We start from the raw sequence: 12,739 nt of genomic DNA, 5'->3' as shown, positions 1-12,739 counted from the left end.
CTACAAATGGACTGCAAATCATGATACTTGGTTAGTCAAGGAATAACCAAGTACTAGTTTTTAATACTAAATTCTGCAGTATAAACAAAAGACTTGTCAAATTTTTAAGCAGTTTTTTTTTCCTGTACCTGGCCTGGCTCAAGAGTGCTGTAGTAACAGGAAGCAATACCAGCCTGATACCTTTCCTTCTTAAAATCTGTTTTGATACAGATTACAGTTGCTTCTTGACGATGCTGCCCTATACTCTTTTGAAATAAAAGCTAACAGACAGTAAAATGGAAAATTTATTAGTGCAAGTTGGTCACTCAGTTTCTTCCAACAAGTACATAATAGCATCCCATGCTTAATACATTATAAACAAACCTGTTCTAAGTTAAGAAAAGTTGAACTTGTCTTGAAGTAACAATGTGTTACATATTGTCATCATCTGATTCATCTTCCTCTTTCAAAGATTCCTATTTAGAAAAAAAGAATTAAAAAAATAGTTTAACACTTGTCTTATAATTTGGCCTGTAATAAGCAAAATCATTTTTGCTCTAGCTTTACAGTCCTCTCATTCTGTCCAAAGCCTTGTATTCAGCAGGCTAGTTCATATCTCTAGGAGGTAATACTGAGTACCATCATTACTTTCAGAACAAATTCAAAGCTGATAAATGCTGGAATGCTGGAAATGTGAACTTTCTCCAGCTGGTTATCTTTAAAAACCTGCTCTAGGCAACATGACATACTACCTCTCCTACTCACTTAGACCACTGTGGAAAAGTTAATACATTTACTTTTGAAGGAGAAGCACACCACCTGTGCAAGCCTGCTGGATTACACTGGCTTTTGAAGCAAGAAGTAACCCTGGATTACATTGTAAACTTCACTATTCTCCCTTCAGAATAACATGATTTAAGTGATTTGTCTACATTTTCCAGTCACCACAACAGTAGATGCCTAACCTTCAGTTAGCTCCTTCTACTCTAGACTTGTCAAGTGAAGCACTGGGATGACACCAAAATCAGACCTTACCTTGGCATATTTTTCTGCTTCTTCCCTGATGTCTTTGGGAACAATTTCGTGTTTTCCATTGGTTACTGCCAATAAAAAGAGTACATCTTAAGTAGAATTCACACAAAGACCTGGACATACAGAGGGAAGTTCAGAAGCAATATTTTTACTGCAGTTACAGGAAGTTGTAAATTTTCTATAGTATTTATAGAAATTACAGAAATGCATTACTTTCTCCAACCCAGCTGAGTTCCAGTTCAAAAGCTTTATCCTTTACTTCATCATGAACTATGTAGATTCTGGAAGGAACAGAGAAAGTACAGATTAGAACAGATTGATCAACAGGCTAAATATACATTCTTCCTTTCACAGATTTCTTCTGTTGAAGTACTCTACTTATGGTAATAGAAGCTCTCCCCATGCTTTCTTTCCTGCCCACACACACACATACCAAAAAAACATCAGAGATCCAGGCTTAATTGCTAGTATAACAATATATTGACTGATTACAGCTAGGATGCAGGTTGAGATGCTCAAGTTATCCTAATTAGGACAAACATTAAGATTGAAATACTGTAGAACCAAGGCTATGTCATCATTGCCTACTTCTGTTAGATTAGTTATAGTACAGTTAGGAGTGTCCTATATTTCTCCTGTAAATCTTATTTCAGTTTATCCTTAGGCAAAATCCAACACCATAGTACCTTGTGTCTAGTTAGAAGCCTGTATATAGATCTCTATACAGACCACCATGCTTATGGCAAACACGATGATAATTGGAATTTAAACTATATGTGGAGTTGCAGCATACGCAGTACCATCCAGACTAGTAAAATCACTCCTTCATCTGAGAGATAAAAATGTTACACTATCATAGCAGTACTAATTTGACTGCATCATAGTATTTGGTCCTCCGTGGCAGAACGTGTAAACATACTATAACAACTGAGTTGAGACATAAAACAATAATAAAACTTAAAATAGCATGTGGCTTCACTTGGTCAGAAGGTTGTGTTCCCTAGTTTGCTTCAGAAAGTATTAAGTCAAAAGCTGAAAAATACCAGCTATTTGTAGCCACCATGGAAAGCTTGGAGATAGTGGAAGAAGGAAGGATACCTTCCACACCACACTAAGGACTTCCAATTAAAGTTTGATAAAAGTATGGTGAAACAAATATAAAGAACAAAGTTAACATTGGTGTCCAGGGAAATACCACTATATGCTTATGTTCTTCTGACACTATTCCTTCACTGTTAGACTGGACTTACTGATCATTGCCTAAGATGATCTATAGGCCTTCCTTATCTGTTCAGGTGGTTACAAGCCTTTTGTAACAAAGTGTGCCATTACAAGCTCTTGAAGTAAGCATTACTCGGGACTCGGGCTAGTATTTTAGGGTTTTAAAAAAGTGATTAAAATCTTTGCTATCTTGCTAAATGCTACTAAGGAGCTGAATTTTACCTGAAAAACAGAAGTGTACCTAGAGCTGCTGTTAAATTTTGAGCTGAGCAGAATTAAAGAACAGAAGTCTCTACATTCTTTGAAAGTCTATGCTTTATTCGTGCCATTTTAGAACTGCTTTGAGGACCTTTTTAGGTTTTAAGAACACAGATCACACAAATTCTTTCCTTTAGCTGCTGCCATAACAGCTTCAGACACGAACTCTGAAATAAGCTCACACGCTGCAACACCAGTGACAGGAGCATATTTATTACTTCTTTATAAACTTCTAAGTAATAGCCATAAAATGATGGAGGTTACAGTTTTGCAGCTGCAGATTAAACTTGTGACAAGCACAGAAGATGTCCCTAAAGCATTAAAATGAAGTGGTTTAGATACCTGAAAGGATACTTGTATTTGTTTGAAGAGATAATAATTCAACAAGTATTTTCAAGATAGTTCACTACTGGCTAATTCATGCTCTACCTAGCATAAAGTTTTTTCTCTTCCCAGTATCTCCCCCCCCCCCCCCCCCCCCCCCCCGCCCCCAGTACAGGACTTACTGAATGGTATCTTTTTTCCCTGCAAATACACTATCCTCACACAGAGTTTGTGGGATTGTATTAGTGACTACAGGCAATTATATCACCGATGTGTTGCCCTAAATTACATCAGTAAATAGCAAATTAAATATTTCTAGTCTTTTCATGTGGTATCAAGCTTTGTCATTGAAATGAGACCAGCTATACCCTACATATATCCTTAAACAAGGAGTTACACTTTGCTTCTTTCCTAGGCACTTGAGGCTTTCTTTACACAAATAGGAAGGTTGGGTCAAAGACCTCAGCTTCATTTCTGGACTGCCACTTAATGTCTGAAGCATAAGTTGATTGTTCAGTCTGTGCAACAAAGTGTACAGCGCTTACGTAGAATAGGGACACCAAGGAGTTTCTCCCATTTCTCACCTGGTTTATGTATTTTAAAACCAGTGACTGTATTCAGACAGTTTAACCTTTAATCCACTGCTGCTACAAGATGCACCTATAAGAAGTAGCAGATGAGATCAAAAGGTGTATTTTTCACATCCTTTGGCATTTTTCAGTACTGAGTAGCTTATCCCATCACACAGGAAGATAAAAAGTATTACTAGAAGACACTACTAGAGAGAGCATGAGCACTCCTCTAGTAGAAGTGAAACCTGGTACCCAATTTAAAAGGAATAGCTTCAGTTTGAAACCACAGCAAGCTCACCAATACGGATTTTTTGTTGAGTTGGAAACTTACATTTTTGCAACCTCTTTAACAACATCACGGCAGGTCATTTCCTTCATCTGTAGACAAAAAAAAAATACACAGTATAAGAGAAGATACTTTTTTCCATTTCCACAAGGCCAGAACACGAGTGGCTGCGCACATGCCTAGGGAGCTTACTGTTCAGTGGTGATAAAAGTGACAAAAAGCCTAGAACCAAATTTATTCTCTACGCTGCATCTTTCAGGCTGTTATAAGCAAGTCATTCTTCTAGTGAAGAATTCTACAACTGAAAGATTCTATCAGAAAAACTGTTACATGGAAACTTCCCCAGTTTAAAGCACTCATCAGCTGGAAGCCTAGTTGAACAGATGAACCTTAGCATTGTAAAAGCTTGACTTGTTCTTAAATGCTTTTTCATCAACTGACATAAAATCACCACATGTACAATATGGGTGAGGCACCATCTTTTCACTTAAAATACTCATATTCTTTCTAGGTAGTATAGTAATACTTTCAGTCTTACCAACATTTTATGCAAGCAATTTTGACTTTTAAGTAATGCCCTAAGAGGGGAATATTGTTCCAGGGTTAACAACCAACTGTATGCCTGAGCAAGGTATCGGCATCTCATTTTACATTTTCTCACTGTGATATCACAGATTTCTGACAGTTTGAGTTAATCAAAACAAAGTCTCATGCCAGTTTCCATGACATAATAAACTTATGTTTTGTAGGTCAAATCTCTTGCCATTCAACTCTTCTGGACTATGTACTAGTAATATATTCTACTATATTTCATTAATTCAGGGTTGAAACAAGAACAGCCTCATTTACTTTCTCAAGGTTTCGTCTGCACAAACCAGACAGACACCAGCCTTTGACACTGCACTCACAAGAATGTACCTGGCATTATTCATTGAAACCAATGGGCCATTAGTCACAAAATAGTCCGATACATTACACATTTTACTGACACCTTTCCTAGCATAAAATTATTTTAAATTTCAAAATAATTTAGCATTTCTCCCCCCACGCTATTTACACTGAGCTTAGAATGTAAACCATTAATTACATATCATTTACCATCTCTTCCAATTCTCAAAGTGTTTTCAAGCCCGTAGCAGGGAAGCTAGTTTTCAGACACCGGCGAAGGAATTAAGATGACAACAGTCTTTTGTTCATGCTGAGTGTCACAGCACCTTCTGGGGTGAAGCGCACACCCATGGAAGCAACGGGACAGAGAAGAAATGCCCATGCCTGGTTAGACAGACATGCCATCACAGTCCCATCCCAAGACGTTTCCTAAATAGAGACCCATTGCCCCAGCACTTACATTTGTACACTCGATCCATGACACACACAGAACTGGCTGCTGTGTACAAATATAACTTGTGTCACACAAATATTTAAATTACTATGTGTATTTATGCATGTAAGAGTTAGCAGTGAAATGGGAAAACCCAGAGGTCTGCTACTATCACATGTATTTACAAGAGAGAAAAACTGAAGTAGATTTATTTTTTACCATTATCTTTTCCCCACCACAAGTTAATTCTGCAGGCAATGAGAGTAAACACTGTAATAGTTTAATCACAGGACTTAATTATGATTATGTCCATGTATCAAAGTTGTACATAGCATCAGAGCTGCACAAGAAGCACTGTAGAAGAAATTAAGGGATTCAAGTACTCTCCACACAGCTACGAGTTTTCCCACAGCTGAAGATAGCCGACATTTGCATAAGATGCAACAGATGTGATCAATGCAGTGTTTCCTGCTTGCACCCTCAGCTACACAGGAGGGTTTCGCATACTGTGTCCCCTCCCAGATACAGTATCTGCTCTGCAGTACCTGTAAGGCGGGTTTAAGGTTTTTACTACCTGCTTGCCTCTTGCTTTCCACCTGTAGTCACCTCTTCCACAGGAACAAACCTTAGTTGACAGGCTACTGTAGGCAGTATCACCCCACAAAAGCTTTTGTGCTTTTGTCTTTTTTCCGTTTCAGTTTTGACAAATTCATCTTGTCAAAATTAAGTCTGACCTGGAAACCTGCCCAGTCTACGGTTAACAAAAAGCATCAGCATGCAAGACTGGACTTGCTTCACATTGCTGTGACAAGATCATATGCATTACTGAAGACATTCTGCAAACAAGCCCTTAGATAGATAAATGCAATTAGGCCCTATGGCACACCACTGTTCCCATGTACTAAATTTTACAGGCTTTACTGTAAAGTTCAAGCAATACACACACTTACTAGCTGTACAAAAACTCAGTCAATAAAAAAAAAGTGGGTTTTTTTTAAATTTTTGAAAATCCGAGCACTGCAGTGAAAATTAAATTTTTGGGCTAGATTACATTACCCAACATTATCTTTCAGCCAATTTGCACACATTGAAATTGAAATTATGATTTCTTAGACACCAAGATTCCTGTATCAAGATTAGATGCTCTTGTAGGCTTCCTACTTCTGATTTGCTATTCAAGCACCTGACCAGATTCAAGACTGAAGGCAAGTCTAGGAACATCGTCATTTCTCCTGTAATTTCTCAGTTATGGTGCTGCAGGACCATCAACAGACTATTCTTAAAAGCATGACAACCATATGAAGTCTAAACCTTTCCATGAACAGCCGTGATGTACTTCTGCAGACCAAATCCATAAATAAGACGCAAGCAGAGTATAAAGTAACAACTACATGAGACAGACCAGGAGTAGGGATGTCCCATGTTAATTGTCTCGAATTCCAAGGGTGTCAGATACTAAAAAACAAGAGACGGACAGACATCTTTTAGGATTCTAACATCATCAGCTTAAGGCACACTTCAGTGTATTTCGGTAGTCTTCTCTACGCAGGCTAGTTTTACACAGCCGACTGTTCGCATGCTCCTTCAAAAGGCTATAAAACGAACAACTCCGTGCACTCACAGAACTTTCCTGTAACACTGCACAAGTTACAGTATTCTGCAGGCAGGAAATGCTGAACAGAAGCAGCTCCTTTTTGTAACAATCACAGTGTGCCACATAGTTGCATTCATCCTACCGTTCACAGCACTGAAGTCCTTTTCATCAGACGTGTAAAGATGTTTTCAAAGGTGTTCAGCAACAACAAGCTAGTTGAACACATATTTTGAAAAAAGGCAATACCTCAACACTAGCCAGCTGGGAAACACTGTCTTACCCAGCAAGGATTTTATTTTACTCCATTACATTTTCAGAGTCATAATATTCCAGTGGCCATTCAGCAGTCTGCAGTTCCACTCATTTTCCTTAACCAGACCGGCTTTTTTCAACTTTTTAAACAAAAGGATCATCTAAAACCTTTGGAAAAAAATAAATATACCGCCCTGTACAATGCTGCCCTAAGATTTTCATTCACAACTAAAAACTTATTTAGACTTTTACATTCATTCAGTTACTTTGCTCCCTGGCATGCATGGGAGTGTCTGTTTATGCTTCCTGCGTTGAACAACCTGCGCTCCCTATGGCCTAGCCATTGCCCAGGGGCAAGACTTGAGAAATACTGCTATTGGAGAGGCAGTATTATCCTAGACCATACAAGAGAATATTCCATCTGCTTCTCCTGTATTTTATATATTTTAGGCATTCAAAAAGGTAACATAATAAGCTAGTAATATTTGTCTTTAAACAGCACAACAAAACTGTAACATCATACCTGAAGTTTTTCTATCTCTGTTTTTGCAGCCTGCCTGGCTTTACCAATGGCACACCCCCAATAACCCTAAAAAAAAAAAAGCAACGTTAATTAAATACTAAGCCCTCTACAGTTCTTACTGCCACTTAGCATATGACAAGCCCCACGCTACTTACATCGCGAGAGGCTAATAACCGCACACCTTGGCATTGTTCTCAGTTAGGGCACATTCCCAAATTGTTGAATAAAACCCAATTACTAGATTAAGTACTACCACTGTTGATAGAAAAGTGCTCAGGAGTTCCTGGACGAACACATATCTGCCCAATTTGTTGAAATAGATAATTTTGTAATTGTAATTACAGGAAATGGAAGAGCAAACGAGAATTAAAGAAGTTCTACAGGATCAAAACACCAAACCCACCTACCATGAAAATATATTGAAGTGGATGCACATAAAAATTAAGCATTTCTCTTTCCCTCAACAGCTATGGTATTGGATATATTGAAAGAGAATGAAAAACTCAGAACAGTATGAGTGTACATCATCCTGTGTGTAATACACAGCTGAAGACGCAGCACTAACAACAACTAACAAAAGTATCTATTTTGATTTGACTTGCTGTTAAGCAGCCAGCGTCAGAGTAGCAGCCCTCTCTTATCTAAGCTCTCTCTTACCTGAAATATTTTGCGAATTAGGGTATCACTACAATACTTGCCCTTTTTGGGCAGTGCATGGGAATTTTCATTGGATATAGCCAGGTGGAATGAACTCCCAAATTTCTGAAACGAGCTTTAAAACTAGTCTCTCAGAGACTGTACTTCTAAGAAATACACAACATGTGTTTAACATGGACATGCAAATGAGCAAAACCCAGCTCTGTTCATTTTAAGCAGTGATTCACCAGAGATCTTCCCAGGCAAAAGGAGAAAAAATTAACAGCTCTTCTGGACTGGCACTTACTATTTTCCTAACTAGAACTTTTAAAAGGGAAACTTGTTCCAAGATGGAATTATTTCTGACACACTCACGTATGAAACTCCTGATGGATCAATCATGTACAGTTGTGCACCATCATCATCATCATAGGACCCCAGCATGAAACTGGAGGGGAAAAGTGAAATTAGAAACATTTTTTCTACCAACCCACACATAACTACAGAGACTACACCAACTCAGGTTTCCTACATTCTTCCTGGAGCAAAACCAACCTGCTACATTCTGCTAAGCAATTTGCCTGAACAGTTTAGTGTTATCATGGCAGCCCAGCATCTGCAAGTTGCCAGAAACATTTTACTTATCTGTAACTACAGAACAGATCTCAGTTTATTAGTCCCTTTCTACTAGAACTGCATAGTAGTTGTAACGTACTCTTTAGCTACCAGGGCAAGCAGGATGATTGCAGAGGAAAGTTCTGCTTTTGTCACTGTCACAGACTTTCAACCTTTCTGATGTCACAGAGCATCAACCCTTCAACTTTAAAATTCAGGGACAAACTGGCAATCTATGTAGAAGCTTGGTGTACTGTTATGCAAATGTGAATTCTTCACCTAAGGTTTTACACACACAAAAAAAGAAACGGGAAGGGAATCTGTTTATGAGATTAATTGTAGGTTACTAATACTAAGTTTAAAAAAAAGACCTCAGACAACCTAAATAGTTCCAACAACTGTGAAACAAAAGATCCTTACAAATAAGGATATGTTTGAAAGACTTACCTGCAACCAAATGGTCTGACAGCACTGTATAGCGTGTATGCATGCACATACATAGCCACTCTGTCTGCAAGATGCTAGGCAGGAAAAGAAAAAAAAAAAAAAAAAGAAAACTTTAGTTACAGAAATAAGCAGACTTCAAGTAAAAAATTTAATTCTCTGTGTCAAGACTAAGAAAGCCAGAAAACTGGACTGAACAGCACCAATTTCTTACCTTCAGTGGAATATCGTAGCCATAGTTAGATCTAAAGTTAGAAGCCTCTTCTCTAGCTATATCTGCCAGAGAACGAGCATCTGCCAGAAGTCCCGCTACTGCCTGAAATGAGAATTGTCATCAGCTTGGCCAAACATACCTTGCAATAGCTTGCTAATAAAACCAATGTACAAAAATTTAATTATGTGACTTAACTGTGATCTTTATTGAATTCTATGTACTACTACAAGTGAATTCAATCAAGCTATTCATCTGCTAGCAAGCTCAAAACACGTCAGTATGATTATATATTGATACAGTATAGAATTTTTTCTCTAGGAAAAGTCAATAACTAAAATTATCTTCACATTAAATAGTATCTTATGACTTGCCATCACTACATTAACCCAAACAATACTTCATATTGTAAGTACTTCATCTAATACTTCAAAAAGACAACCATGGCAATATACTATATTTTTTCCTGTTTTGTATGACTACTTGCATTAGAAGCAAAACCAACTCTCTGCCCAGTACTGACGATGTCACCAGCAGACAGTTTCAGGCATTTCTGTCACACAGTAACAACTACTTGATATCATCCTGACATCACTATTACAGATTAGCCAGTAATGTATAAGCCAGTCTTTACAGAATTCAGCTGACTCCCACACTGCTGACAAAAGAATCCTGTATGCAACATCTTCTCCTCTTAACACACCTTATTTGTTAACTGTGTAAAAAAAGTACCACTTTAACACTTGTGTTTATGTTTACATTCAGGTTTGAACAACTGGAATGCTCAAAAGTATTTCCAAAAATTTAAAAGACTCAAAATACCTTCTATTTTAAATTTGGATTTATATATGTGTGTGCAATCAAGAATAAACTACAGAAAACAGGTCAAAAAACCCACTGGCACTTCTAACTCTGTACACAGAAACATTAATATTACTTTATCTATTTATCATTGATTGTCTGATTCATAGATTTCTACTTTTGAGGGGGGTCCCTTTCAATTTATGAAAACCTAAAATTAAATAGCACCTTACCATTCCAACATGTCGATCGACATTAAAGAGACGTTTATTGGAACCCTCTTCATAAAGCTTGGACAGAACTAGTTTTTCTACTCCAAAGACAACACCATCTTTGCATCTTATCCCAATTGCTGTACTGAAAGACAAGATAAATGTAAGTTGCTTACACAGAAAAAGAACTGTAGTGTAAAATATCTAACAGAGAATTAATAAAATATGACAAGGAATGAAATAATTTCTCCAGAAGTAGATTTGTTACAGTTCCATTTTAGCATTGAAGACAACAAAGGGAAATAAAAAAGCTAAACTATAAACGTTTTCTTAAATAAAGGAGGAGGGGGCTGCCAAACGTTCCTACCCAAATAGTTCTGAACAGACTATATACAGTGGTGGCATTGGAGCGATTAACCTCTCCTGTTGTAAAATTCACTGTTGATCCAGGAGATGTGACAACTCTTGTTGCACTTAGGGACATGGTTTAGTGTTGAAGTTGTCAGTGTTAGGTTTGCGGTTGGACTCCATCTTAAAGGTCTTTTCCAACCTAAGTGATTCTGTGATTGGTTCTTTCTCTAACGCTCAAAACCTGCATCATCAGGCATAAATTACCAACCATGGCGTACACAAAATACTTCACTAATCCTTATTTGGCAGTATGCGACTACTATCAGACACTTGGGTGATCCAGACCACGCCTTGCTATCAATCATCTTGCTGCCGCTTTGCAGCATATACTCGCGGGAAGACAGATACTCGCAGAGATGCCGATGTAGAGTTAGCAGAACTTGGATGTCCTCAGTTTCTTGAGGAATACATATGAAATTATTATAAATTTACAAGGCCCTGAGCATGTCAGTCTTCCAGTGCCTCAATTCACATCCATAAAATGGGCTTTTAGATGCTGCTACAGCCGCTCTACTACCATAGCAGCTAAGCTCTTACACACATTAATGAGATCTGCAATCAGATTTTGCCCCAAAGCATAAGACTTTTATTGCTCTTAACACACATCAGTAAGTTTACTGCCTTCCTTTGCATTCTCCAGCACATATCTGTTTCTAGCAAGCAAAATTAATTCCTAGCAAGTCTGAAAAGTGATTTCTAGCAGGCAGAAGTGATTATACTACTATTACACTCAATTTGAAGCCTCCTAAAATGAACCTAGGGACACAGCTGCTGAGAATTTTAACAACATAATATTTTCTGCAGTTCCATCATGCTTGCCTAGTCCAACTGCCCTGCTTTAAAAAAGGCCAACAGAGATGCAGATATTTGTATCTTACCTACTGTTCTCCACAGCTTTCATAGCATATTCAACTTGAAATACTCTGCCATCTGGAGAAAACGTGGAAGCTGACAGGTCGTACTGAGGAAGAAAACACACTACTCAGGAAAAAAAACCACGATGACCCAGTGTTTTCAGAAAAAGTCTATTTATTCAGAAGTGCAAGACTGTCACCCGGATGACGGCGATGGCTACGCAGCCAGAAGCAGGCTGCCCCCTCCCATAAAGCGCATGAGCAACTGCCGGCAACCACTAACAACTTGAAGTCATCGCATCAGTGCTGGATACATCTGCACTTCAAATCCCGTCAATCCAGACGTTGCACACGTCTGAAATAAGCGTGCATTACGCAATACTTAAAACCTAGGAGACCTTTCCGCGCGCCTTTTACATTTATTTTATAATTTGAAAAAAATATATGTATCTTTAGTAACAGGAGCATACTTGAAATGCTCAGAAGCGCACTATGCGCAGCGGCTGGCTCCCTCACCCCGCGGCAGACACCCCGGCGCTGTGGGTCGGGACCAAATGCCGGGGAGGGCAGCGGCCCCGCCAGCTCCGGCGGGCGGCAGGAGGCCGCGGCTCAGCAGCCTCCCGGGCAGGCGACGGGCCCCGCATTCCGCTGCCTGTCGCACCCGAGGATCACCAGGCGGCTCCGCCACGGCCCCGCCAGCTCGGGAAGGCCTGTGCCGTAACCCCGAGGGCAGAACAAAGCGGCCCATCCCTGGCAGTCACGGCCGCTCCCCGCCCGGAGCACAGGGGCTGGCCCGAGGACCACTCCGGCGGCGGCAGACCCCTCCGGGCCGGCTTCACCCCCGCACCGCCCGAGCCCGGCGGGGGGAGACCCGATCCCGCCCCCCCTTAGGTTTCCCCGGCCTAACGGGCCGCAGTGACTCAGCAGCGGCTCCGGCCCGGGCCCTGTTGGGGCGAGGCGGCCGAGCTGACAGGCCGCCCGCGCCCCGCCAGCCCCCGCAATCCCCGGCGGGGGCGAGCGCAGGGGAGCGACCGCTCGCCCCAGGCCTCCCCCACATCCGCGTCCCCGCTCGCCGCCGGCACAAAGCGGACCCCCACGCCGGCGCTGGGCCGGGCTGGGCCGGGCCGGCCGCGCTGCCGTCAGGGCCCAGCGGGCGGACGGGCCGCACTCACCCCCGTGCCGATGGAGCTCAT

The 12,739-nt window shown here is 40.3% G+C and overlaps 1 protein-coding gene across 1 annotated transcript; it reads right to left on the bottom strand.

The window, feature by feature from the left end:
* Positions 1 to 266: 266 nt before the first annotated feature.
* PSMA3 (proteasome 20S subunit alpha 3) lies at positions 267 to 12,739 on the bottom strand (the record flags this gene model as incomplete). Its single annotated transcript, XM_082000988.1, has 11 exons — positions 267 to 455; positions 1,015 to 1,079; positions 1,225 to 1,292; positions 3,718 to 3,764; positions 7,363 to 7,428; positions 8,374 to 8,446; positions 9,061 to 9,134; positions 9,272 to 9,373; positions 10,303 to 10,426; positions 11,571 to 11,653; positions 12,719 to 12,739. The coding sequence occupies 11 exons, from the start codon at positions 12,737 to 12,739 to the stop codon at positions 411 to 413; spliced, it is 768 nt and encodes a 255-aa protein (XP_081857114.1). The 3' UTR covers positions 267 to 410.

This window comes from Phaethon aethereus (genome assembly GCF_964289735.1).
Source record: "Phaethon aethereus genome assembly, chromosome: 5".
In the NCBI taxonomy this organism is placed as follows: Eukaryota; Metazoa; Chordata; class Aves; order Phaethontiformes; family Phaethontidae; genus Phaethon; species Phaethon aethereus.
Note: the sequence above shows the minus strand (reverse complement) of the source record. Positions and strands in the feature narration are given on the sequence as shown.